Source organism: Vanrija albida, assembly GCF_041260175.1.
Source record: "Vanrija albida strain AlHP1 chromosome Unknown contig_2, whole genome shotgun sequence".
NCBI classification, from domain to species: domain Eukaryota; kingdom Fungi; phylum Basidiomycota; class Tremellomycetes; order Trichosporonales; family Trichosporonaceae; genus Vanrija; species Vanrija albida.
In genome coordinates, this window is record NW_027191421.1 from 742,891 (window position 1) to 767,098 (window position 24,208).

At 63.4% G+C, this 24,208-nt stretch overlaps 9 protein-coding genes across 9 annotated transcripts; 5 read left to right on the plus strand and 4 right to left on the minus strand.

Moving 5' to 3' along the window:
* Window positions 1–15: 15 nt before the first annotated feature.
* Q8F55_001921 (uncharacterized protein) lies at window positions 16–1,715 on the plus strand (the record flags this gene model as incomplete). The annotated part of the gene is made up of 7 exons (XM_069350536.1): window positions 16–161; window positions 200–360; window positions 400–471; window positions 505–646; window positions 682–882; window positions 928–1,028; window positions 1,066–1,715. The coding sequence occupies 7 exons, from the start codon at window positions 16–18 to the stop codon at window positions 1,713–1,715; spliced, it is 1,473 nt and encodes a 490-aa protein (XP_069210922.1).
* A 243-nt stretch (window positions 1,716–1,958) lies between these two features.
* On the minus strand, window positions 1,959–3,529 carry ARP4 (Actin-related protein 4; the record flags this gene model as incomplete). The annotated part of the gene is made up of 5 exons (XM_069350537.1): window positions 1,959–2,111; window positions 2,151–2,877; window positions 2,915–3,113; window positions 3,160–3,468; window positions 3,514–3,529. The coding sequence occupies 5 exons, from the start codon at window positions 3,527–3,529 to the stop codon at window positions 1,959–1,961; spliced, it is 1,404 nt and encodes a 467-aa protein (XP_069210923.1).
* Window positions 3,530–3,921: 392 nt separating this feature from the next.
* Window positions 3,922–5,993, plus strand: Q8F55_001923 (uncharacterized protein; the record flags this gene model as incomplete). The annotated part of the gene is made up of 3 exons (XM_069350538.1): window positions 3,922–4,277; window positions 4,315–5,368; window positions 5,406–5,993. The coding sequence occupies 3 exons, from the start codon at window positions 3,922–3,924 to the stop codon at window positions 5,991–5,993; spliced, it is 1,998 nt and encodes a 665-aa protein (XP_069210924.1).
* A 185-nt stretch (window positions 5,994–6,178) lies between these two features.
* Window positions 6,179–6,796, minus strand: SMD3 (small nuclear ribonucleoprotein Sm D3; the record flags this gene model as incomplete). The annotated part of the gene is made up of 3 exons (XM_069350539.1): window positions 6,179–6,346; window positions 6,555–6,677; window positions 6,716–6,796. 3 exons carry the CDS (start codon window positions 6,794–6,796, stop codon window positions 6,179–6,181), a joined length of 372 nt encoding a protein of 123 aa, XP_069210925.1.
* Window positions 6,797–7,371: 575 nt separating this feature from the next.
* Window positions 7,372–9,393, minus strand: Q8F55_001925 (uncharacterized protein; the record flags this gene model as incomplete). The annotated part of the gene is made up of 4 exons (XM_069350540.1): window positions 7,372–8,675; window positions 8,735–8,810; window positions 9,022–9,043; window positions 9,146–9,393. The coding sequence occupies 4 exons, from the start codon at window positions 9,391–9,393 to the stop codon at window positions 7,372–7,374; spliced, it is 1,650 nt and encodes a 549-aa protein (XP_069210926.1).
* Window positions 9,394–13,810: 4,417 nt separating this feature from the next.
* On the plus strand, window positions 13,811–16,357 carry MCM5 (minichromosome maintenance protein 5; the record flags this gene model as incomplete). Its single annotated transcript, XM_069350541.1, has 6 exons — window positions 13,811–13,813; window positions 13,871–14,007; window positions 14,058–14,184; window positions 14,233–14,376; window positions 14,413–14,832; window positions 14,996–16,357. The coding sequence occupies 6 exons, from the start codon at window positions 13,811–13,813 to the stop codon at window positions 16,355–16,357; spliced, it is 2,193 nt and encodes a 730-aa protein (XP_069210927.1).
* A 247-nt stretch (window positions 16,358–16,604) lies between these two features.
* Q8F55_001927 (uncharacterized protein) lies at window positions 16,605–17,337 on the plus strand (the record flags this gene model as incomplete). Its single annotated transcript, XM_069350542.1, has 3 exons — window positions 16,605–16,610; window positions 16,673–16,870; window positions 16,906–17,337. 3 exons carry the CDS (start codon window positions 16,605–16,607, stop codon window positions 17,335–17,337), a joined length of 636 nt encoding a protein of 211 aa, XP_069210928.1.
* A 100-nt stretch (window positions 17,338–17,437) lies between these two features.
* ucp12_1 (putative ATP-dependent RNA helicase ucp12) lies at window positions 17,438–21,964 on the minus strand (the record flags this gene model as incomplete). The annotated part of the gene is made up of 7 exons (XM_069350543.1): window positions 17,438–18,094; window positions 18,159–18,419; window positions 18,476–19,816; window positions 19,855–21,120; window positions 21,156–21,503; window positions 21,540–21,713; window positions 21,752–21,964. The coding sequence occupies 7 exons, from the start codon at window positions 21,962–21,964 to the stop codon at window positions 17,438–17,440; spliced, it is 4,260 nt and encodes a 1,419-aa protein (XP_069210929.1).
* Window positions 21,965–22,278: 314 nt separating this feature from the next.
* Q8F55_001929 (uncharacterized protein) lies at window positions 22,279–24,142 on the plus strand (the record flags this gene model as incomplete). The annotated part of the gene is made up of 3 exons (XM_069350544.1): window positions 22,279–22,711; window positions 22,771–23,738; window positions 23,777–24,142. 3 exons carry the CDS (start codon window positions 22,279–22,281, stop codon window positions 24,140–24,142), a joined length of 1,767 nt encoding a protein of 588 aa, XP_069210930.1.
* Between the last annotated feature and the right edge of the window lie 66 nt (window positions 24,143–24,208).

The window sequence follows — 24,208 nt, forward strand, 5'->3', positions numbered from 1 at the left end:
TCAAGCGAGGCGACCATGGCGACACTGGGCGCCGACGTCGAGGCCGGCGACGCCAAGCCGCTGTCCGTGGCGGAGGGCGACACGCGACCGCCCTTCGAGGTCGCCTTTGACGGCGCCGACGACCCGCTCTGCCCGTTCAACCTCACACCGTGGCGCAAGTGGTGCGTCTGCTGCCCCGAACCCGCTGACCCGACCGCAGGCTCATGGTGGCCACGCTGGCCGTGTCGTGCACCTGCGTGACCTTCACGTCGTCGATGACGGCCAACACGTACCCCGGCCTCGAGGCCGAGTTTGGCATCGTCGAGGAGGTGGCGATCCTCAGCATCTCGCTGTTCGTCATGGGCCTGGGCATCGGCCCTTGTAAGTTGTCGCCAGCTAGCAGCCCACTCACGCTTGCAGTGTTCCTCGGCCCGCTGTCCGAGTTTATCGGCCGCCAAAAGGTCCTCCTGTACAGCTTCACCATCTTCTTCTGTGCGTGCCGCCGCCGTGCCCAACTAACGCCAGTGTTCAATCTCCCCGTCGCGTTCGCCAACCACATTGCGCTGTACCACGTCTTCCGCTTCCTCACTGGCTTCGCAGGCTCGTCCTTCCTCAGCGTGTCGGGCGCGGCCATCACGGACGTGTTTCCAAACCACAAGGTCGGGACGTGAGTGCAGCCTCAACCTGCCCCGCTGACCCCAGTCCCATGATGATCTTCTCGGGCGCGCCGTTCCTCGGGCCCGTCATCGGCCCCCTCGTCTCCGGCTTCATCGTCCAGAACCAGCCCGACTGGCACTGGGTGTCCTACGTCCAGCTCATCTGGGCCGGCGTGATGACCGTCGCGCTGTGGGTCGTCGTGCCGGAGGGGTACCACCCTGTTGTGTTGGCGCGCAAGGCGGCTGCGTGAGTCCTTCTTGCTTTCCTCACGGCCCAAACTGACGCCGGCAGCCTTCGCAAGTCGACCGGCGACGAGCGGTACTACGCGCCGATTGAGCGCACGAACCGCTCGTTTGCGCGCGCCGTCGCCACGTCGTGCAAGACGCCGTTCGGTAAGCGCCCCCTCCCCCACCTCCCAGCTGACCCCAGTCCTCCTCGCGACCCAGCCCATGGTCCTCTTCCTGGACGTGTGGAGCGCCGTCGTCCTCGGGGTTATGTACCTCTTCTTCGGGGGCATCCCGTACGTCTTCCGCACGCAGCACGGCTTCGACGTCCAGTCGACGGGCATGGCCTTCCTCGGCATCGGCGCGGGCCAGGTCGCCAGCTCGCTCACCCAGCCCCTCTTTAACCGGCGGTACGCGCGCAAAGCAGCCAAGCTCGGCGGACCACCACCGCCAGAGGACCGGCTCTACGCGGGCAAGTACGGCGCCGTCCTGTGCCCGCTCGGCGTGCTCCTCTTCGGGCTCACGTCCTTCAAGAGCGTGCACTGGATCGTGCCGATCATCATGACGACGCTCTTCGGCTGGGGCGTGGGCTACAGCTTCAGCAGCGTCATGACGTACCTCGTCGACGCGTACCGCCCCGTCGCGGCCTCGGTGCTCGCGTCCAACTCGTTTGTCCGCTCCACGTTCGCGGCAGTGTTCCCCCTGTTCGGTCAGCAGATGTACCGCCGCCTCGGGCCCGTCGGCGGCACGTGCCTCCTCGCCGGCTGCCTCGCGCTCTGTACCCCCTTCCCCTTCATCTTTGCGCGTATCGGCGGACGCATCAGGGCAAACTCCAAGTTCGCCAGCCCGCAATAGCAAGAGATTATAGAGAATAGACTGTACCACTGTACACTACTGCATGGCATAGGCTTGGTCATTCCGGCGTCTGGCATCGCCACAATTCCTTGAGCGCAGCGGCCCCACTGACATTGTGCAAGTCGTTGTACCGAAAGCCACGCCCACGCCAGCCTCGTGCTCGCGCTGCGCGCTCGCACTCACACTCGCACTCGCACTCGGATACTACAAATTCATCACGCGCTACATCTATCCACACCACGCCTACTTGCAGCGCTGGTGCACAATGCTCATACCGTGCTCCTCGTACTCGTCCTTGGTGACCCAGAGCTGGTGGAACGTGCCCAGAGAGGCGAGGATCGAGCCGCCGAGCCACGGCGCAAACTTGCGCTCAAACGCATTCACCTTGATTTTTTGCTGGATAGCTTCAGCATTGAGACCGGGGATCATACTCACGCTGGGGAGGAGCGCAGCGAGCTCAATGTCCAGGCGCTCAGTCAGGCCTCTCGTCAGGAACGTGTTGCCGACGACCACAATGTTCTGCAGGAGCGACGCTCTAACGTCGACATCGCACGCCATGATCGAGTCGTGCACCAGCTGGGACAGCGGCACAACCTCCTTGAGCGAGTGGCTGTGGTCGCCTGATGGCGTGACGCGCAGCGACGCTGGCGGCTCAAACGACTGGTCAAAGTACTTTTTGGGGTCGAACAGGGCCTCGGTGAAGCGGTAGCGCTCCTCACCAAAGTACTGGTGGTAGCCGTCCGGGAACTCGTACAGCACCTGGGGGAGGTCTCTGCCGGTGGAAAAGTCGAAGCCTCTGTAGCTCACAACCTCACCACACGCCTCCTTCCAGTTGTCCACGACACCCTGCTCGGCCCACGCACGCCACGACGCCGTCGTGCCAGGCAACCGGTCCTCGCGGAGCGTGGGGTGGGGCTCGACACCGGGCTCGGCCGTCGTGTCGCGGCGCGCAATCAGGTGGCGCGGCAGCAGCGAGAGCGGGAACGACCGTGTGGGCGTGGGGTGGGAGAAGTGGTGGTGCAGCTGCGAAAGCACGAGCGCCGAGGCCAGAGGCTGGCGCATCGTTCCAGCACGGAGCGCGTAGCCGTCGACAACGGGAACGGCACTGCTGTTGATATGTCCGACGTCGAGGACGAGCGCAGTGCGCTTTCCGGCCGAGAAGCTGCGCGTCAGCTGCATGTCCATCGATCCCAACCTACGCCGACAGGACGCCGCTCGAACCAAAGTACAGGGCCGGGACTCCCTCCTGCTCAAAGGCAATCTCGGTGAGGGTCTCGCGCGCCTTTGGCGAGTTCCATGCTGGCTCGGTGAGGAACAGAGGGTGCTCGGAAGGGTCGACAGAGAGGCGATCCCTCAAGAGGTACTTGAGCATGTTGCCGGCCGCCTCGCCGTCATTGACTGTGGCTGTGAGCACGGCTCGCCATCAAACACCTCCGCCACGTACCAATGCCGTCGACCATGAAGTTGCCGACCTCCATGCCGTTCCGCCAGACGCCGACGCCGTCGTCGCCAAAGTAGTACTTGCGCTTGGTGCCGCCGACCTTGCTCTCGTCGCCGGTGCCATCCATCGGGTCATCACCGTTGGCCGGTGCGTCTGTCGCGGTCCCGTTCGACGTGGATCCCGAGCCAGATGGCTGCGGCACGTCGGTGTAGCCGTAGAACGACGGCGTGACGACGCGCGGGCTGTCTTCGCCAGCCCATCCTGCGCGCGTGGTATGCGAGCCAAAGTCGACCACGACGGCCGAGACCTCGTCTGGGGGTGTGAGCTGGGTGAGATGACTGGGGGCAACCAGCTCACCTCCGTTGTAGACCATCGTTTTAGAGCTCTAGCAGTCGTTGATGGCTGTGGATGCGCGAGAGAATGAGAGTTGAACGTTGATGCGCGACATTGCCTCGATCGCGACGAGGTGGTGGTTGTTGGTTCAGTTGGCCAAACAATGACGTGTGAGTGATACAGTTGATTCCGTCCGCACTTGTGAGCGACTGACATCAACGCCGTGACCCGGATGGTCGTCGATGAGGCAGAGTGAACGAGCGCGATGCAACTAAGTCTCATTGCGACCATCCTAGTCCATCTTGCCATCACACTTCGTCGTCCTTGTCGACGACTCCAAGCGCCATCCTCGACGGCGTCGGCCTCCTCCCCTAACACTGTCCCCTCGAGCCCAGCACTCCCCCACCGCATGGCTCAACAACCTCCTTCATCATGCCTCCTCCGCTCATGCGCTTTCCCAATGCGCACGCGCTGCCCTCCATCTTCCCGCCAGTCCTGCCGGACATGAGCCCGGACAGCATCGCGGCCGCAGCAAGTGCATACCGCCAGCCAGCACCACCGCCCCAGCTGCCCCTCCTCCAGCTGCCAGGAAGACATCAGGAGCCCGTCAACCGTACAGCAGACGCACCCCCCGGCATTACCTGTCCCCTCCGTCTCAGATGGCCAGACCGAGGCCTCCACCACCCGGAACGTACCGCCTATTGGCAAGACGAAACCCTTGACATGATGGTCGAGGATGTGGCCGTGCTTGTGCGCCGCGAGTACGACACCTGGGTCGAGTCGTGCTGGTGAGTCGCTAGATCTGGAATCGCGCTGATGCCGCAGGACCGAGGCATTCCACCACGTCTTCACTCGGACAATCCCAACCTTTATCATCACCCTTATTCTCGCTGGCGCCTCACCGTCGTTTATGAGGCGGCAGATTGTGCACGGCGGCCCGGCTCTCGACCAAATATTCATGGCCGACATGCTCGACCACCTGTACGCCGAACTCGAGCGCCGGCTGTCTGGGCGCCTCGTACCAGCCGATCTTGCTCACAGGGGTGAGAGCTCGGCAATGGCCACAGCTGCGGCAGCGATCGGGGCGGGCGGCCTTGGTGCACAGCCCAACGTCACTGCCGGCCTCCCACGGGACGGCGTCTGCACACACGACCTCGGCCCTTCGCACGGCCTGTCCCTTGAGGATGACGACCACGGGCGGTGTCTCTGCCAGCTTTTGCAGTGCCCAGACTGTTTCCACGAAACGGTCGTGCTCCGAAAGGCACCCGTCGGGCTGCTCCCTTTCGAGCTGGCCGACACACCCGTTGCCGAGGGTTGGGCCGGCCAGATTGAGACGCAGGCGCAGGCTCGCGAGCGCCAGGAGCGATCATCTCTCAAGGCCGGGCTGTCAGAACCGGTGGGAGTGAACGCGCTGCCGAATGGCCAGGGCTTTGTGCATAACCCGAAGCGCGCGCCGACGCCCGTATCGGACCCGCGGCGCCCAGCCATCTTTGCGCATCCTCAAATGACCGACGTGTTAGCGGTTGAAGAGCATCTTCGCTGGCGACTCAAGGAGCTCGGCGCGGCTGACCCGTCGGTTGAGTCGCGATATGGGCCTAGCACGAATGCGGCTGCTGCACTCGAGGGCCTCGAGGGAGCGCTCAACCTCGATGACGACGATGGGTCCGAGGCTGGCACTGTTACTGCCAACGGAGGCAAGAACGGCGGCCGCAAGATGACGTCTGGACGCACCAAGGCGCGGTTGAACAAGACTGTCAAGGTGCCGCCCAAGGTCGCCAAGCCCGTGGTGCGCAAGGTGTACCTGCCGCAGGAGTGGGCCGAGGCCGACCCGGCGGTGCGCAACATGGCCGTCGTGTTGACGTTTCGGCACTTTGTCAAGGTGGGCCGGGCGAGTGTTACTCATGCTGACGGTGTAGCTGCTGCACAAGACGGCCACGACGACGTCGCCGTTCACGTACCCGACGTACTCTGCCGACATTGCGGGGCTGCAGAGCATCCACCCGATGGCGCTGTACCGGCGCCTGACCGAGCCGGCGGCGACGCGCAAGGGGCGGCCGCTGAGCGAGGGCCGCAAGTGGGTCGAGTGCATGGACAAGTGGACCGAGGAGTTTGGCGCGCGCGAGAAGGCTGCGGGCAACGTGTCTGTCAACAACCAGGAGCATGCCAACGCGGTGGAGCGGTACACGCGGGCCATCAGCCTGGACGGCAAGAAGACAGTCTACTACTCTAACCGGGCCGTGGCGCACAACCACCTGGGCAACCACGAGCTGGCCGAGCTCGACTGCCAGCACATACTCAACAAGGACGCGAAGAACTCGAAGGCGTTTTACCAGCGCGCCGTGGCCCGCAAGGGGCTGCAGCGGTGGCGCGATGCCGAGGCGGATCTCAAGCAGGTGCTGCGCCTTCAGCCGGGCAACGAGGCGGCCAAGAACCTGCTGGCGGCGATCAAGCCCGAGGTGGCCAAGCTGCCGCGGCAGCGGCTCGAGGACGTGCTGAACTTTTAGGGGTGTAATGCTCGTATCCGTATGTCTGTGTAGCCATAGCCATGCAAGGTGTCGTGGGGTGTTGGGGGAGGAGGTCGCGTGAGTCTCGTCTGGTTCCTTCGCCGTCGCCAGCCAACGCCGCCACGCCCACCCCGCCATCTGTATAGCTGCATCCTCGATCCTCGACCACGACCCGTATCATACAACTAGCGGCGGACGCCCTGGCTGCGCGGCCCGCCGCGGCGGGCGTTGGCGCGCTGGATGGTGGCGCGGCCACGCGCGGCGCCGATACCGCGCCCGCGCATGGCGTTGGGGCCGACGCGCTTGAACATGGGCGCGTTGGCGAGGAGGTCGGGGACGATGATGAAGCGGACCTGGGGGGTGAGCGAGCGCGCCGCGAAGCGGCGTGCGAGCGGCGGGCTGCCTTCTTCCTCCTCTCCCCTCTTCCTCTCCTCCTCTCTTCCTCTCCCCTCTCCTCCTTCCTCTCCCCTCCTCTCTCCCCCTCCCCTCCCTCTCTCGTCTCGCCCGCAACACCACGCACAGCCTCACCGCACCGCTGCCCGGCGCGGCTCAGAGACTCACCATAGATCCACGAATATACACCTGCTCGAGCTGGCTCACGCGCCCGTCGCGCGCAGTCACAGTGATCTCGCGCAGCGCCATGTTGAGCGAGTCCTCCGCCTCCATCAGCTTGCCACGGTACATCTGGGGTCAGCGCGCTCACGACGCGGCAGCACACCCACCTCGCCAGTCTTGAGCTCGACCGTGATGATGTGCCCCAGGGACTCGTGCAGCAGCTTTACGGGCACGCCGAGGTTTGCCATTTTGTTTGGGGGGGGGCGACGCAAGGAGGGGGGAGGGGGACGGCGTAGGGGTTGGTCGGCGGCCGGCTTTTGGGCGGTTCGGCGGGGGCAGCGGCGGCGGCGGCGACGACGACTTTACTGGTTACAAACGACGATGGATGAACGATGCAGTGGTCAACAACTCGTCTTCACCACCACTTTGTGTTTCGAACTTGGAAGGTGGCCAGCCGAAAAGTGGGGGGCTACTTAAGTGGCGACATGTGGCACCCACGCGCCGGCGCCCTGCCCTGCCTGCCGTGCAGCTATTCTGCGACCTGCTCACATCGCATCCATCGCCCATCGACACAGTGTCTACCGCTTTACGCCTACGCCTACGCCTACGCCTGCCGACCTGCTTCGCAGCTAATACAACACAGCCTGTATGTATACAGTGGGGTGGGTTGGGGAGATGAGTAACGCTCGGAAATGGTGTATGGAGAAACGTGCCGCTCGTAGATTCGTAACCATTCGTGAGGGAGGAGGGAGGCCGACTCCAGCGACCACTCATAGACTGCGGCATGTGAGCGAGCGCACCGACACCAACGTCACGACCCATCTCACCCGTCCACTACCTCGACCTTTGCGTCGAGCTCGCCGCCAAACAGCTCGGGCTGGCCGGGCAGGTTGGCGCTCGGCAGTGCCTCCTCGTCGCGCGGCAGCGGCAGCGTAGTGTTCACCTGCGACAGCGAGCTGCGCTTGATGTGCGAGCTGCGGATCGCACCACCTGGTCCGGCCGTGCTGGGCTGAGTGTTGGCATCACGGCTGCTTCCAGGCGGGGTGTACGGGCCCTTGGAGTTCGAGTGGCGACGTTCATGCTTGATCCCGGTTGGCGAGCGAGGCGCCTGCGGCGAGCCAGACCCCGAGCTGGTCCCGCCAGGACGAGGTGGCCATGAACGAGCAGTGACGGTAGACTGACTGGCCGGTGGTGCCATACCGCCGAAACCTCCCGACCTGTACACCCCCGGCGAGATGGTCTGCGCTTGAGGCTCCGTCCCAGCACCGGTCTGGGGCGGGGAGGTTTGTGCCGGGTTCGGGCTGAGGGCCTTGCCAAGGTCGGAAAACGAGGACGAGGCGACAGGGAGAGGCTCGCGGAGAGGCTCCTGGGTGTACGAAGGGTGGAAGCTGAGGACCGACGGCAGAGAAGACGGGTAGAGAGGGGTGACAGGGTTCAGCCTGATGCCTTCACCCAGCGTCCCATGGCCTCTACGAGCCCAAGTCGACGCGTCATCGGTTCGAAAAGTCGGGTCGTCGGTAGTTCCACGAAGCAGCGGGTCGGTGTTGTCCAGTCTGCCCTCCCCACCCGTCCAAGTGCCACCGAGCCGCATCGAGTTGGGGAGTGCCGCCTTGGGGAGTGGGTCGGTTGCAAGCTTGTCTCCAGAAGCACCTGGGAAACTGAAAGACGTGACAGTCCCCGGAAAGCTGGTCGACGAGGCGGGGGCCGACTGGACCATGGCTCTTACCCCCGGCACCATGAGGTGTAGCTGAGGGCCTCTGTTGATAGGTATGGCGGTGGCAGGGGCAGCACCCGACATGGTGTAAGGGCGAGACACAGGCTTTGGGCTCGGATCATCCCTGTCAGCCCCAGCATGCTGGCTATGTATGCCAATTTGACCAGTGCCCGATGACACAAGGTTAGAATTGTCCAGGGCAAAGGTTGACATCGGTCTGCCGTCGAGATCGTTGACGCGGTGGTTCGGGTACGGGTCGGCCAGCGAGTTGAAGCTGTCCGAGTCGGAGGTGAGCAGCTGGTTTTCGTGCTGAATCCGGGCATGCCTTTGCGCTTGAGACGTCCGGGGAGGAACGCGCCGCTTGAAGCCGGTGATTAAATCCTTGGGAGAGTCTCGCCGGAGAGTCTTGTGCGCTGGTGGCAAAGTGTTAGCTGCGCACGGGCACTAACGGGCCAACGATGGCGCCACTCACACCACATGCTGGCGTCGGGGTCGACAATCCCATTCTCAAAGTTGCGTAGGCTGACTTTGCGCATCCAGCCATAGATCTGTTCCGGTTAGCTCACGCCCTGGACCCCTCACCTCACGTTAAGCTGTCTTGAAAAGCTAGCAAACCGACTTTGACGGTAATGAATCGGGAGAATCTTTTCTGCCAACTCGTCTGGACGCTCGATAATGATAGTCTCGCCTGCCGGATCCCATCGAATGATCTGTTAAAATTAGCCCGACCGGAATACTGTATTTTATGAGTGCACTCACATGGTGGAAGTTGGAATCTTCTCTGAATGTCAGCCAAGGGTCCCAAGCGCGGTTTCTCACAAAATGCTGTGACGGTTAGCAATCGGCCGTGCACCCCTCTCGTTGACGTGTAGGCTTGACTCACGCATAGAGCTTGGTTAGGAAGGTGGCTTGTTTGCCGTCCGCCTTCTTCTGGGCTTTTCTGCTCTTGGGGGGTGGTCGGGTGGGGGGTGGTCGGATGTGGTCGACAGTCTGAGGATACCAGCGATCGACGTCCTGTTGCTGGGGCGCAGGATTGCCTGGAGCGGATAGCAGTGGTTGCGAATAGCTCGCACCCGCATCATATCCCGTAAAGCGAGGAGTGATGCTCTGGGTGTGTCCGGCGTAGTACATGTGGTCGTTGGGCTGTGTGAATCCGCGTGGCTGGAAGTTCATTCCAGCGGCGGCGCCTGGTGGTAGCGGAGTCGAGTGGTTCTGTTGTTGGTGTGGGTACTGGTGCTCTCCTGCTAGGCCGATGGATGGACCAAGAGACATTGGTTTAGAGTACGAGGTTGAAAGGTGTTGGGGCTGTGGCGCAGACCCCCAAGTCCCCTGCGGCAACCTGACGCCAGACGAGGCATTCGCTGACGAAGAGAGGGCCGGAGGTGACGTCAACGGGAGGCCCGGGGGTTGGAATCCCCCTGGGTGCTGCATGTCGGCAAGCAGGCAGCGAGGTGGGAAAGAGGCGAGTCGAGCAAGAGTGGGGTGTGGGGTGTGGTGGGAGGAGCAGTGGGTGGGAGGCAAGATTCGTGACGGAGGAACAACCCGAGGTGGGTTGTCGTCGATTGACTGGAGGATAGCCGTCAGCTTTCCACTCGTCCAACACGCCAGCGGCAAAATGGACAATGAAAAGAGAGAGATGGAGAGCAATCGAAGGGGTAGAGTATGCAAAGGACAATCGTGTTATACCTTGACAGGGTTGCGCGGACAACAAAGCGACTTCGCGAGTCGCCACCTGGATCGTCGCCGTTGGCCCGCTCCTGAAAGCGTGGTGGCAAACACGCGCCTTGGCTGCTGGTATGCAGGCGTCGCACAATGGGATGGGGGCAGACGCACCTCGTGTTTCCGTCGCGTCGAGCGTGTGCCAGCGGCTTTGCAGTGTGGTGTGCGAGGGGACGACGGACGACTGGAGAGATGGCGGTGTGAATTCCGCTTTGGCGGGGCAATGCGGATGGATGGTGCCCAGTCGGCGGCTTGTAGTGTGTGTCCCCGATAGCAATGTCGTCGTACCCAGTACTGCTTTACCGAGTCTGTGTGCTACGACGTGATGTGTTGGATACACTCGAGAGCACGCGCGGCCACGAGGGCGGTGATGTGACCAGTGTCGTCGATGGGGGCTCGAGTGGCACGGGGCCTGACCAAAAAATCGAATCTAGATACGAGAGTGGATAGAGCCAGAGATCAAGAGAGGCGATGTGGGCGGCGGCGGGGGCGCCGGGGGGGGGGGGGGGGGAAGATGGCACAGAGAAAAATGCAGTGGAGGGGTGGATGACGGCTAGCAATGTCGTAGTCCGGTGCTCGGCTAGTACTGTAGGTTTACGTTTGGGCGGCGGTGGGGGCGCCCGCGGCGGTGACGATGGCGACGACGACCACGAGCACGACGACGGTAACGGCGGTACAGTGGGGTAATGAGCTTTGACTCTTTGGCTCTTTGGCTTGGCCCAAAGCAAGCAAGCAAAGATCGGAGCTGTCAGGAGCGTCGTCGTGCGAGATCGGCGTCGAGGGTGTAAAGGGGAGGAGGGGGAGGGAGGGTGTGAGGGAGGAAGGGGGTGGGTGGGTGGGTGGCCGTGCCCTTGCCCTTGCCGCCGGGACAGTGGGTGGGGGGGGGGGGGAGGGGGGTGGTGCGAGATGGGTCGGTAGAGCGGTCGAGAAGCTTGTCGTTGTTTTTGTTGTTGTTGTTGTTGTTGTTGTTGTTGTTGTTGTCTTGCGGTGGGGTGGGGGGTGGGGGGGGGGGGGGGGGGTGCGATGGGAGCGCCGCCGGCTGGCTGGCGGGCTGGCTGACTGGCAGGCTTTGTCGCCGTGTGGGTTACAAAGCCGCCTTGTGTTTGAGCGCGCAAAGTCGTCACCCTCAGGGGAAAAGTAAGTGTGGTGCGAGTGTGGGTGGGTGGGGGTAGGGGGTTGTGATTGAACGAGCGAGGAAGGTAGGGGGGGAGGGAGGGGGAGGGGGCTGAGGAGGGCGGCGGCGCGGGGCGGAGCACTGTGCGTGCGTGCGTTGCGCGAGTGCCCAAGTGTGTAGAGCAAGACTGTGCCCCGCGAGCTGGCTGGTGCAGTCGTAGTGCACTCCAGTGTGTGGGTGTGTGGGGTGTGTGCGACGCGCGATACGGCTGCTGCGAGCTGTGAGGGGCAAGCGGCGAGCGGGGACACGACGATGCGAACGCAAACGAGGAGGCAGGCGTCAGTGCACATGCACATGCACATGCACACATCCTGCACACATCCTACTGCTCATACTGCTGGGGGCGCTGGGCGGGGTGACACGGACGGACACGCGCCGCAGCCCCCCCTCCGCGCCGCGCGCCGCGCGCCACCGCCGCCGCGTGCCGCAAGCAAGCCATGCTATGCTTCTCGTCCTCATGACGAGTCACCCACCCACCCCGCCTTTGAGACTCCCACTCTCGTCCGATAATGGCAGGCACACGCGCGGCACCGCCCGAAAGTGTCAGTTTCGGGTCACGCAGGGGGCGACGGTGATCGGACTTCGGACAAAAGGAAGGGCGGCGAGGGCGCGGCGAGGGCGGCGGCGGCGGTACCACTCTGCGTGGGCGTGGGCGGCGGCGGCGGCGACGAGCCTGATGGCCTGATGGGCTCTGGTGCGTGCCTGCACACCGTGTACATGCTGGCCCCGTGGCCCACGCCCTGCTGCAAACTCTTGTCACTCTGGCGTGTGCGCGTTGCGGCAAGCGACGACGACGACGACGAGCAAGAGGCCCGAGCCGTGGGCCAGGAACGACGCACGTCAGAGGCGTTGGCGCCCGTGGGGGCCCCCCAGTCCAGTGATGGTGTCGCCGCCGCCGCGTTGCGTGTTATCGCACCGAGCACGCAAATCAGTAGGACGTCGTCATGCATTGACTGCCCTGGCGCCCCTGGCATGTCCTGCTCCTGTCCTGCCCGTTTCTCACGACCCTCGGCGTGATGAGCGCGGTGCTGCGCCCCCCTCGCCCGCTCGGCCGAGGGAATGAATGGGATGATGGGCGGCCCGAGGCACACGCCTCAACCCACTACACACTGCCCACTGCCCACTGCCCACTGATCGCCTTATCGTCCTCCTTGTCCTATTATGGCCTCGTGCCCGCCCATCCCCGCCGCCGCCGCCATTGTCATCCCTCCCCCCACCTCAGGCGCGACGCCGCTAGCACAAAAGTCAGCAGGACACCACACCCACCCACTGATCGCACGACAATGTCAAATCTCGCTCGCTCGCTCGAGGCCAGCGCTACTGCCGCCAGCATGCACAGCTCTGCACGACGCTCGCGTGCAGCCTTGTGTGCGGTATCTCTGCCCCTCTGCCCCCTCCCCCTCGTCTCTCAGCCGCCCAATAGCCGCACACATGGTCGGGGCGCACGCAGCCCTGCGCACTCGCCTCGCGCCCGTCTTGCCCGTTTCCGTTTGCCCGTGACAACGGCGGTCAGCTGCACTCGTGCCCCCACGACCCCCACTGGGTTTCCCCGACAAGACACGCCCGGCGGCTGCAGCGCGGTTCCCAGCCCATGCACAAGGCATCCTGCGGCATAAACTCGTCCCTGCTATCCGGTGGCCCATTCCCCCCAATCATGCTTCCCACTCCCGTAAGCCAACAACGTGGGCGCTAGGCTTTGGCCACCCGAGCGGCCACGAGGTGATGGCGAGGGGGCTTGGTCGCTCGCACCCTTGGCGCATGGCCAACCCCATCACTACCGTTGCCCAAGCCATCAACAGGCCACACGAGCACCCCCCTGTCCCAATCGGTTCCCATGGCACTGGCAACTGGCTTGGCTTCCTATGCAGCGCACATCTCATGGCCATGTCGTCATCGCGCCCCGGGCCGCACCTCCGTCCGTATCAAGTGTCTATAGTTTCGAGCGCAGCGGCAAACGACCCGGCGAGCATGCCGCAATGTGTCATGCGATCCGCCTATACACTCCCCCACACTGCATGTTGCCAACATGGCGATCCAGTCCCAGTCCCATGACGCCGAGTCCAGTAGTCCCTCTTCATGGCTATGGGGCAACTTGTGTGCCGGTGGCGGCACCATGCCTGGTCCGTGCGCCCTCGTCGTGGGATCCTCGGATCCTCGCGTCCTCGGCAAGCCTCCCCCGGGTGCCACGAGCCCGAGCCTCGTGGATGAGCGCGCAGAGGCTGCAGAGGCTTGAACGCTTCAACTTTATTTGGAGGACACAGACCGCGATTCTCGGTAGACTGTGCTCCCCATCCGGGTGGGTGCGTGCGCCGTGCAGAGTGTGCGTGCATGGGCCCGCTGCACGCGGCTGCACGATGGGTGCGAGGCGGCGTGGCGGGTGGCGCAGTGTGGCACCCAAGACCATTCGCCACACTCGATGAATCTGATCCCGCTGGTGTCGCCCGCCACGCGACTAACGGCGGCTCGAATAAATAATGCCCATTCGAGCGCGTCTCGCCGCGTCCGACCCAGCCGTCCCTGTGCGCGCGTCACGACGCGTCTCGCCCTCGCTCCTCTTTGGTTCGCCCTCACCTACATGACAAAACCCTCAATTTGTCCTGTACACTCCACTCTTCATCACTCGCATCCCCCAACCCACATCACTACACACAAACAATGGTAAGCAGGCGCCACCAGACATCCATCACGCGCGGCCAGCTGGCTGACCCCATGCAGAGCGGGTTCGAGCAGAACCGCATCTACTCGGTCCAGGTTCTCGAGGGCGACCAAGGCGTCGACTCGCCCGCCGAGACCGAGGCCCTGTTCCTCCGCTTCCTCTCAGAGTTCCGCGTCAACCAAGAGTTCATCTACCGGTGAGTTGTGTGCTGTCGACCAGGAATGTCAGCAGAGCTCACACCCACAGTGACCGGTTGCGCTCCTCCCTCCTCCTCCACCATCACACCCTCGAGGTCGACCTCAACGACCTCAACCTGTTCGATGCCGAGCTCGCGCAAAAGGTCCGCGACAAGCCCGGAGAGATGCTCCCTCTGGTAAGCCGCGACGCATCCACCCGTCGCGAACGCCGCTGACCCCCGCAGCTTGAGAGCGCGCTCCTCCGCCTGGCTCGCGCCCTCGTCAGCCCCTCCACCGAGCCTGGCTCGTCGACCGCTGCCGAGCTCGTCCCCGAGATGCAGGTCACGCTCAAGAGCGGCATGAACATGTTCCAGTTCCGCCAGCTGAGTGTGAGTTACCATTCATGGCAACGCTAACTCGCCCAGGCCGACACCCTCACCACGCTCGTCCGTCTCCCCGGTATCGTCATCAACGCGTCCCAGCTCTCGGCGCGCGCGACCGAGCTCCACCTCCAGTGCAAGTCGTGCCGTACTGTCAAGGTCGTCAAGGTTCCCGGTGGAATGGGCGGCGAGCGCGCCGCGCTCCCCAGGCGGTGTGATGCGCCTGCTGCCGAAGGCCAGAAGAAGGACTGCCCGATGGACCCGTATGTCATCCTCCACGACCGCTGCCGCTTTGTCGACCAGCAAACCATCAAGCTCCAGGAGGCCCCTGACATGGTCCCTGTTGGAGAACTGCCACGACACATGATGCTCCAGGCGGAGCGCTACCTCAGCGGCAAGGTTGTGCCCGGATCGCGCATCATTGCCACCGGTATCTACTCGACCTTTGCGCCGACGTCAAAGAACGTGAGTACCACATCGTCTCGGGTGTGCCAACGAGGGGTTCAGCGAGGTGGACACTCGCTCGCTCGGCGTGCACTTGGGCCGACCGGTGCCGCGGCTGCTGGACCCCGCCCCCTGACTCGATTCAAACAAACCTCCGCCCATCGCACACGGCTGACCTCCCCAGTCCAAGAACAGCGGCGCACCCGCTCTTCGCCAGCCGTACCTCCGTGTCCTCGGCATCGAGATCGACACTACCCTCGCCTCATCCCCCGGATCGCGCGTCTTCACGCCCGAGGAGGAGGAGCACTTCCAGCAGCTTGCCCGGTCGGACGGCCTGTACGAGCGCTTCGCCACCTCGGTCGCGCCAAGTATCTACGGCAACCTCGACATCAAGAAGTCGGTGACATGTCTCCTGATGGGCGGAAGCAAGAAGATTCTTCCAGACGGCATGCGGCTTCGTGGTGACATCAACGTTCTTCTGCTCGGTGACCCCGGTACTGCCAAGTCGCAGCTGCTCAAGTTTGTGGAAAAAGTCTCGCCCATCTCGGTGTACACGTCGGGCAAGGGCTCTTCGGCTGCTGGTCTCACTGCGTCCGTCCAGCGTGACCCCATCACCCGCGAGTTCTACCTCGAGGGCGGTGCCATGGTGCTCGCGGACGGCGGTGTGGTGTGTATCGACGAGTTTGACAAGATGCGCGACGAGGACCGTGTGGCGATTCACGAGGCCATGGAGCAGCAGACCATCTCGATTGCCAAGGCGGGTATCACGACCATCCTCAACTCGCGAACAAGTGTCCTCGCTGCTGCCAACCCCGTCTTTGGTCGCTACGACGACATGAAGTCGCCCGGCGAGAACATCGACTTCCAGACCACCATTCTGTCGCGTTTCGACATGATCTTCATTGTCAAGGACGAGCACAACGAGGCGCGCGACCGCACCATTGCCAAGCACGTCATGAACATCCACATGAACCGCGAGGCCGGCGAGGACGTGATTGGCGAGATCGACATCGACAAGATGAAGCGGTACATTTCGTACTGCAAGAGCCGATGCGCGCCCCGCCTGTCACCCGAGGCGTCCGAGATGCTCAGCTCGCACTTTGTCAGCCTGCGCAAGCAGGTGCAGCAGGTGGAGCGTGACAACGACGAGCGCAGCTCGATCCCGATCACTGTTCGTCAGCTCGAGGCCATGATCCGCATCTCCGAGTCGCTGGCCAAGATCACGCTCTCGCCCCAGGTCGGCCCGCACCACGTCGAGGAGGCGATCCGCCTGTTCAAGTACTCGACAATGGACGCGGTCGCCGCCGGCCAGGTGGACGGCATGTCGCGCGCCGAGCTGCAGGACGAGATGGAGCGCATCGAGAAGGAGCTCAAGCGGCGTCTGCCGATCGGCTGGAGCACAAGCTACCAGTCGCTCGTGCGCGAGTTTGTCAACCAGCAGGGCTACTCGCAGCATGCGCTCGAACGGGCCGTCTTTGTGCTCGAGAAGCGCGAGGTCATCCGGTTCTCCAACCAGAAGAAGGTGGTCAACCGTGTTGGCGTCTAGGCGTGTGGCGTCGGTCGCCGTTGGGCCGTTGTTAGTGTGTATCTCCTTGTATTTGTGCCCTCTAGATGTACGCCGCCGTGCCACGTGAAAGCTGTGACAGCTGAAACAGTGACTGCTGCGCTCACCGGCCCACCACGACTCACGCGCCACTCTGCGTCTCACCAGTGCTCGTCTCGTACTGCTGCCAATCCCGCAAACGAGCGGCTACGTTGTCGCTCCCGCGAGCGACGATCCCGTTGTTGGGGCCATGTCGGTGAGTAGCACGCGAGTCGAGTCGCTCCCATCCCACCCCGCCCTCGTGAGCTGACGGGCCAGCGCTACTCTGAGCTGGAGGGCAGCTACTCGGAGATCAAGACCCAACTGGACACGTTCCGCGCCGAGACCAAGCGCCTCCTCACCACGCTTTCCATGGACGCAGCCATGAGCACCCTCAAGGGGGAGAACGTGCTCGCCGTCGCTACCGTCGTCACGGCCAACCGCCAGTTCGGGGGCACGGGCACGACAGCCCCGGAGGTAAGCGTTACTCGCTCCGTATCTCTGACACGCAGGCGTTCGAGAGTTTCCGCGCGCTCTTCGCCGACCCCAACAGCGCCGGGTCGCAGTGGGCGTCGTTCCACTGTTCTACCGATATCCAAGCTCTCCTTACGCCTGCACGCCTCACGTTGGCCGACAGCGCCATCATCGGCGCGAGGAACAGCGACGCTCATCCCGAGCGAGACCTGGGATCGTTGCTTGAGAGCGTTCTCCAACTCGACAACGCCCACAGCATCCGCAACGCGACGACTGTCACCACCGACCCCTCGATTCCCCGCCAGATGCTGGCCATTGCTATCATGACTCTGATCAAGAACCACGACAACAAGCTCGACGCCGTGAGGCGCCGCCTCATCGCCGTCCATCACGACACTCAGGGGTCGTACCCTACCGCTGGCCAGTGGGCCTTTGTGGAGGATAGTTTTGGCATACAAGGCTTCCCATAGTTCATGCATCTATTGTGTAAGGCCGTCCTACCCTACCGCTGGCCTGTGAGCCTTTGTGGAGGATAGTTTTGGCATAGCAGGCTTCCCATAGTTCATGCATCTATTGTGTAAGGCCGTCGCGAGCCAGGAGCGCCATCATCGCCCCCGTGACGTCCTCGCGCAGATCAGCCGCGCCGTGCGGCGACTCGATGAGCTCGGCGAGCTCGGCGTCTAGCAGGCGGCGGAGCTGCGCGCACAGCACGCCAATACGCGTCGCCGCACGCAGCTTGACGTGCCCGTCTTTGCCGAGCATGAGCCCACCAGCCCAGTGGTTGACAGTAATCTGCCCGCCGAACAGCAGCAGGCCGTACAGCGGCACGTCGGTCGCGTCGCGCAGGAAAACCTTGGACGTCTCGGCCTTGGAAAAGTAGGCCAGGTACCCCCGCTTCCAGCCCGAGACGGAGAAGAGCACGCTGCTCGGGTGCAGGAACACGCGCCCGGCCTGGTCGAAAAACTTGACCTCCTTGGCCTCGTGCTCCTTTGCAATCGCGCCCTGCTGCACGCGCTCGTACTGCGCATCCGGAAGGGCGATGCGCGCAACCCGCGGGTACAGCCCGCCGACAATGACCGCCTTGATGAGGTTGTCTTTGCCCACGTTTGTACTGACGCGAGCAAGGCCGGCCGCCGACGACGCGATAAAGCCCAGCGAGGACAATGCGGAAATAAAGTCCTGTCGCAAGGACGTGATGTCGCGCACTGTTGACGGAGAGATGAAGTTCTGTGCGCGTCAGCTGTCCGGCATCGCGGGTTCCTTGGCGGTCGGACCAGGCACTCGTGCTCACCTTCTCACAGAAGGAGCGTGCTGCGCCACCTCGCAGCGCAGCCACTTCGTGGTATGCTCGTGCGTCCGTCAAGAGATCAGAGCGAGCGGTCGTGAACGACTCGCGGGCCTTCTTGGCGTCGTCGCGGCGGTCGATTGGTGACGTGAACAGGGGCTTGGACGAAAGGAGGGCCGCAACGGTCAGCACAGTGTCGAGGCATTTGAAGATGGTGCCCAAGATCATCATCTTGGCCAATCGCAAGTCGACGGGGATCATGCTCATCTGCGAGCGAGCGTTAGCAATCGGGCCATTGCGCCACATTGGCGCCCAATACTCACATGACGCCCCATGGCTGTGAGTTTGCTCGTGTGCTTCTCGCTCTCCACCGCCCCAAGATCGATGAGCGTCTGCCAAGCAGAGTCGATGGCATCCATCTTGGGTGGGTCGATGGCCTTGCCGAGGAACGCCTTGACGTCGGTCTCCTCGTTCATGGCCTTGACCTGGAGGAACAGTGCCTCCAGTGGCGTGCGCAGGATCTCGGGTACTGGGAACCGGGGCATGCTGTTGTTCTCCGTGCGGTGCGTGTACAGCTTGTAGCACTGTCCTGGCTGCGTACGACCCGCACGACCGCGTCGCTGGCGGCCGGATGCGCGGCTCGTCCAGCACTCGACGAGGCGCTGCATGCCGTTCTCGGCGTCGTACTGCGTCTCCTTGACGCGTCCAGAGTCGACAACGTAGACTACGTCGTCGATGGTGACCGACGTCTCGGCGACATTGGTGGCAACCACAATCTTGCGCTTGGGTGCCGTGGGGATGAACACGCGTCGCTGCTCGGCACTTGAGAGGTTTGCGTGCAGCGCAAGGATCTCCACGAGGCCGAGGTCGGCGTTCTGCAGCTCCTGAATACACTGTCGAATCTCCATCACACCAGGCATGAAGATGAGAATGGCGCCCTTGGTGTCCGGCGCCGTGCGAACAATGTGCTGCACAGTCGCCGCCACAAGGCCGTAGTCGATGCGGTCTGATTGTGAGATGATCTCGAGGGCTCGGAGGTCGTCCTGCGCCAGGCCAAGCTTCTCGTAGTCGGCACGCATGGCGGCCTTCTGGTCCTCGTTGAGCTTGGGTCCATATCGCGACGGCGTCGGCTGATACTTGATGAGCGGGACGACGTCCTCGAGGTAGTGATCCTGGACGGGGTAGGTGAACCCGGGGATCTTGAGACTGGGACATCCCCCAAAGTAGTTGATGAAGATCTGCTCGTTGATCGTGGCGGACATAAGCACCACCTTGATCGTCTTGTTGCGGGCCAGCAAGTCGCGCAAGAGGCAGATGAGGAGGTCGGTGTCAACGCCGCGCTCGTGTGCCTCGTCAACAATCACGTGCGACACGTTGCTGAGGTCGGCGTCGCCGGTGCCGAGGCGGCGGAGGACGATACCCGTCGTGCAGAAGAGCAGGCGCGTGTCGCGCGAGCGGCGCGCCTCGCCGCGGATCGCGTAGCCCACGCTGCCGGGGCTCTTCTCGACGTCCTCCAAGCGCTCCTGCGCCACACGCGCAGCCACACCCATCGCGGCGACTCGCCTTGGCTGCGTCACGATGATGTTGGTCGAGGCGCCGCGACCCTCGGCAATCTCACGGTCGAGGATGAACTGCGGCAGCTGGGTACTCTTACCACATCCAGTCTGGAGGGTTAGCGAATCTCAAGCAACAGATAACGCACCTCTCCAACCACGACGAGTACACGGTTGCTCGCGAGCGCGTCGCAGATATTGTCCCGCTCGGCCCACGCCGGCAGCTTCTCGCGCGCGGCAAGCATGGGCTTGTACTCCGGGTTGGCGAACATCGCCTTCTGCGCAGCCGCGACGGCCTCCTGCTCTGCTTTGGTCGGCTCTCTTCTCCTGGTGGTGGCGTTCTGCCTCGGAGCCTTGCGCTGCGCTTCTCTCGGGGCACGTTCTGGCTCGTCCTCCTCCACGCGCGGAATGAGGTGCTGCGTAACGTTGGCAATGTCCGGCGGGTTCTCCACCACCGACGGAAGCGTCGTCTCTAGGTGTTCCACCATCATGAGGATCGCACCGCCCGTGCCCGCCTCGAGCACCGACACGAGGTCGTGCCGCTGAGGGTCGCGGAACTGGAGGAGCATGTCGGCGTGCAGGTGCAGGCGCATGTACGACGGCAGGTTGGGCGACGTGAGGTAGAACGGCGGGAGGCGCGTCGGGTGCTGCGCTGAGGGGTACGGTGCGTGCTCGTCCAGCACGACATGGAGGTGTAGCGTGTCGCTCCCGCTCTCGATGTCGATGATGAGCTCTGAGGCCGTCTCGCCGCGGCGGAATCGCTCGCCGAGCATGGCCTCGAGGGCCATGACCTCCTCCTCGCGCATGATCTGCCGCTCCTCGTCGGCGGCCGCATCACCAGCGCCCCACTCGAGCACCTCCTTGTCACCCCAGCCGGCGTCCTCGCCCTTCCAGCCGACGAGGCGGCGGCCGAGCAGCTCGAGGATGAGCGACTCGCGCTCCTCGGCTGCAATGGCGGACTCGACTGCCTTGCGCGGGAACCCAGCTTTGCGGACGAGCTTGTCGACGACCCAGCCGCGCACCAGCGCGTTCTTGCCGCCTTTGCTCCCCGAGCCACCCGTGATCATGTCTGACGAGCTGCTGCTCGGGCGGTACCGCGGCGGCAGGTCGTCCTCGGGGAGATGGAGCAGGAGCCACTCGATCGCCGCCTCGAGCGGGGAGAGAATACTCAGCGAGAGCACGAGCGGGTCAGCACCGTTCACACCGCCCGCTTGGAGGCGCGCGTGCGCGGCCGCCACGGCAGACAGCGCCGACGTAATGTGCGCCGGGCGGAAGCCCAGGGTCTCGAGCTGCGTCTGGAGCGGCTTGGTGTCGAGACTCGGCGTGTTGGTCCCCGAGGCACCAGGCGTGCTGGCTGGCGTGCCTTCCGTCTCGCGTGTCGCGTCCATGATGGCCGACGGGAAGCGCTTCATCAACTGGTGGGTCAGCTCCGAGCGAACCCTCAACCCACCTTCTTGACCGTCCCCTCCACGACCTCGCGCAGCGCCGGCGCCATGCGCACCTCGGGAGCGTTCTCCCAGATCTTTCCACCGCGTCGTCCGTCTTCGGCCGGAGTCGAGCGGCCAGACGCGCGCGCCGAGCCCGAGCCGCCGGGCGTCGCGGCGCCAGAGGCGGCTGCCTCGTCCTTCTCCTTCTTCTTGGTCTGGCGAGCCTCGACCTCATGCTTGGCCACGAAAGGGTCCGGCGCCCATTCCCAGTCCCGGTGCGCCGGAGCGGCAGACTTCTCGGCGAGCAACGTCGTCCAGTACGGCCTGATTGTTGGCGGGAGCGTCAAAGCCAGCGGCAGGTGGTTGAGGAACTGGCATCAGCTGGGTGGCTGTGCGACGCCACCTACCCGGAACAATGCGTAAGTCGCCAGGTAGTGCTTGGCCATCGCGGCATTGTCGATGTCCAGCGGCGGGTGCGGCGTCAAGCGCACCGTGTCGAGGTCGTACACATTCTTGCTTGTCCGCTTGCGCAGAATGACCACGCCGCTGAACGTCTCGGGGTTGGACCTGGGGTTCTGCTTCTAACCATGTTAGCAAGAGCGCAGCAGCAGCTGCTTACAGTCTCGATAATGGGCCGCTCCCATCCCGCCTTTTGACACTTCTCGTTCAAGATTGTCACGGGCGACTTGTAGCCGATGGGGAAGAGGGGAGGCGGCCGTACTGGCGCGTCGGGGTTGGCTCCATCTTTGTCGTCTTTTGGCTTTGTCGGTTTGGAAGAGTTGCCTGCGTTTCCCGAGCGGACGACGTTTACCGGTCTTCGCTTTGGGGCCATTGTCGAGCAGCGAGCAGCAACCGTCGAGCGAGCACGGCAGGCAAGAGATGAATCCAATCTCAACTTTTGGATTTGGAGACCTCCACTTTGCAGGTCGCTCCGCCAGCCACAACCATCCCAGCCCAGCCAGTCAGCCTCGCCTCGGTGGGTGACAATAGCCCGGCCGGTTATAAATGACGTACTAACCTTGAAACTATCAGACATGCTAATGCTCATCCGCAACATCCTCTCATCCTCATCCTCATTCTCAACCAACAAAACGATCCTGTGTGCGTACGACGACTACACAGGATTCGGTAGGATAGCGCACCGCGATGGGGGAGGACGTCGCGAGGCTGTCGGCCTCACCGGAGCCCGTTGAGCCGGTCATCGACTTGACGACCGACGGCGACGACGATGAGCGACCCCAGACCGGTGGGCGTCGCGCCAGGCGACCAAACTCCCTCGTCCCGGGCAAGATTGTCCCCTCCCCAAAGACAGAGGATACCGTTCTCAAGCCGCTGCACTACCCCCCGGTCGACGTCGAAGTTCAAAACTACTGGGTCTACTTCTTCTACCGGTTCTGCGCCGAGCGGCATCACATGTACGACCGCCGTCAGTCTGGTGTTGCCCGGAACAAGCTCAGCGCCGACTACACAATGACCAATACCCATATTGGGAACGTGTACCGCCAACTCGACGGCGGTTCGCAGCGCATGCGCACCAGCATCATCCCCAACGGGGATCAGAGTGCAGAGGAAGTCTGCTGTGAGCCGCAGCGACCTGGCTGCCTATCATCGCCCGGGCGCTCGTGCTGACGATGACAGTCCGTGTCCTGCTTTACTGCGCCTTCTACAACGAGGACTCCTGGGAAGCCCTTGGTGCTGCCGCCACGGGAGGAGTGCCATCCTGGAAGACATTCAAGCAGGATCTTCCGGCCATGGAGGCGGCTCTTCATGACTTGAGCGTTGTTCAGAAACGCAAGATCTACCTCGGCGGTTTCCAGCTCGTTCCCCCGACGATTTACTTCTGCGATGACCGAAACAAGTCGAAGTCCATTGCCAACTATGCTGCCAGCCTGTGGCTGGTTGAGGCCATGATGGAGGCAGGCCTGCCCGCCGAACTCGTCCGGTGCAAGTACGCCGTCGACGCGAGTTACGTCCTCCAGACCATCCCCACGCTTGGCGGCTTCCTGTCGCTCAATATCCTGTGTTTCCTCAACGACTCGACGCACTTCACCTGGCTCTATCGCGACTTCGCGACCTGTGGGCCAGGGTCGCGCAAATTCTTGCAACGCATGTTCGGCGAGTCAACCATTAACAACGAGGCTATGGAGGCCGCCGGTCTCCAGTGGCTCTACGACCACCAGTGGCGGTACTACGCTCGCCTGGGTATCGACCCGCCCCACGAGTGGGAGACCGGCCTCCGCCCCGGCATGCGCGTACTCGACATCGAGAATGCGCTCTGCTGGGCGCATCGCTACGTCGCCGCGTACCAGAAGAGCGGCAGGAAGAGTATTGCTGACGAACCGAATCCGAAGTTCGACCCTATCGTCGACTTGGAAACATCGGCACCGGCGTGGTGCGACCCCGAGGCTCATGTCCGGAGCTCGAGCCAGCCGCTCTGGGTCGACGCCGAGCTTGACGCGCGCCTCAAATCTTTGGGTGACGAAGTCTACGAGGTCGAACGGGTTGTGGCCCAGAACGGGTCGCGATACCGCGTGCGATGGCTGGGGTACCCGCCCGAAGACGACACGTGGGAGCCCGAGGCGTCGCTCAGGGAGGACGCGCACGACGTAAGCTCATGTGTCTGACTTCGCTGACGGTTGTGCAGGCGCTGATGGAGTGGAAGTCGTGGGACGACCGGGTGTGGACCGCCATCGAGCGGATCAAGAAGCAGCGGGGGTCAAGCACAAAACGCGAGGACGACAACGACAAGCCAACGGCGGCAAGTCCATCTCGCCGAGACCGCAAGGAGCGGGCGTCGGACGGCGACGATATCAAACCCCGGAAGCGCTTCAAGGAGGACGACGATAATATTGAGCCACCAACCCAGCGCCGACGAGCCAAGCAGCCGCGTCGGGAGACTGTAGTAGTCGACGACGACGATGACGAGAAGCCTCCCCGGTCGAAACGCCGGCCAGCTAGGCCCTCTGCTGTCGTTCACGGCAGCCGGCATCACCCCATCAAAATCGAGTAGAGAGAGGATAGCATGCGCGTACTTGTGGTGCGCGCCTTCTGCTCCCCGACCGGCTCGTCACCTGTC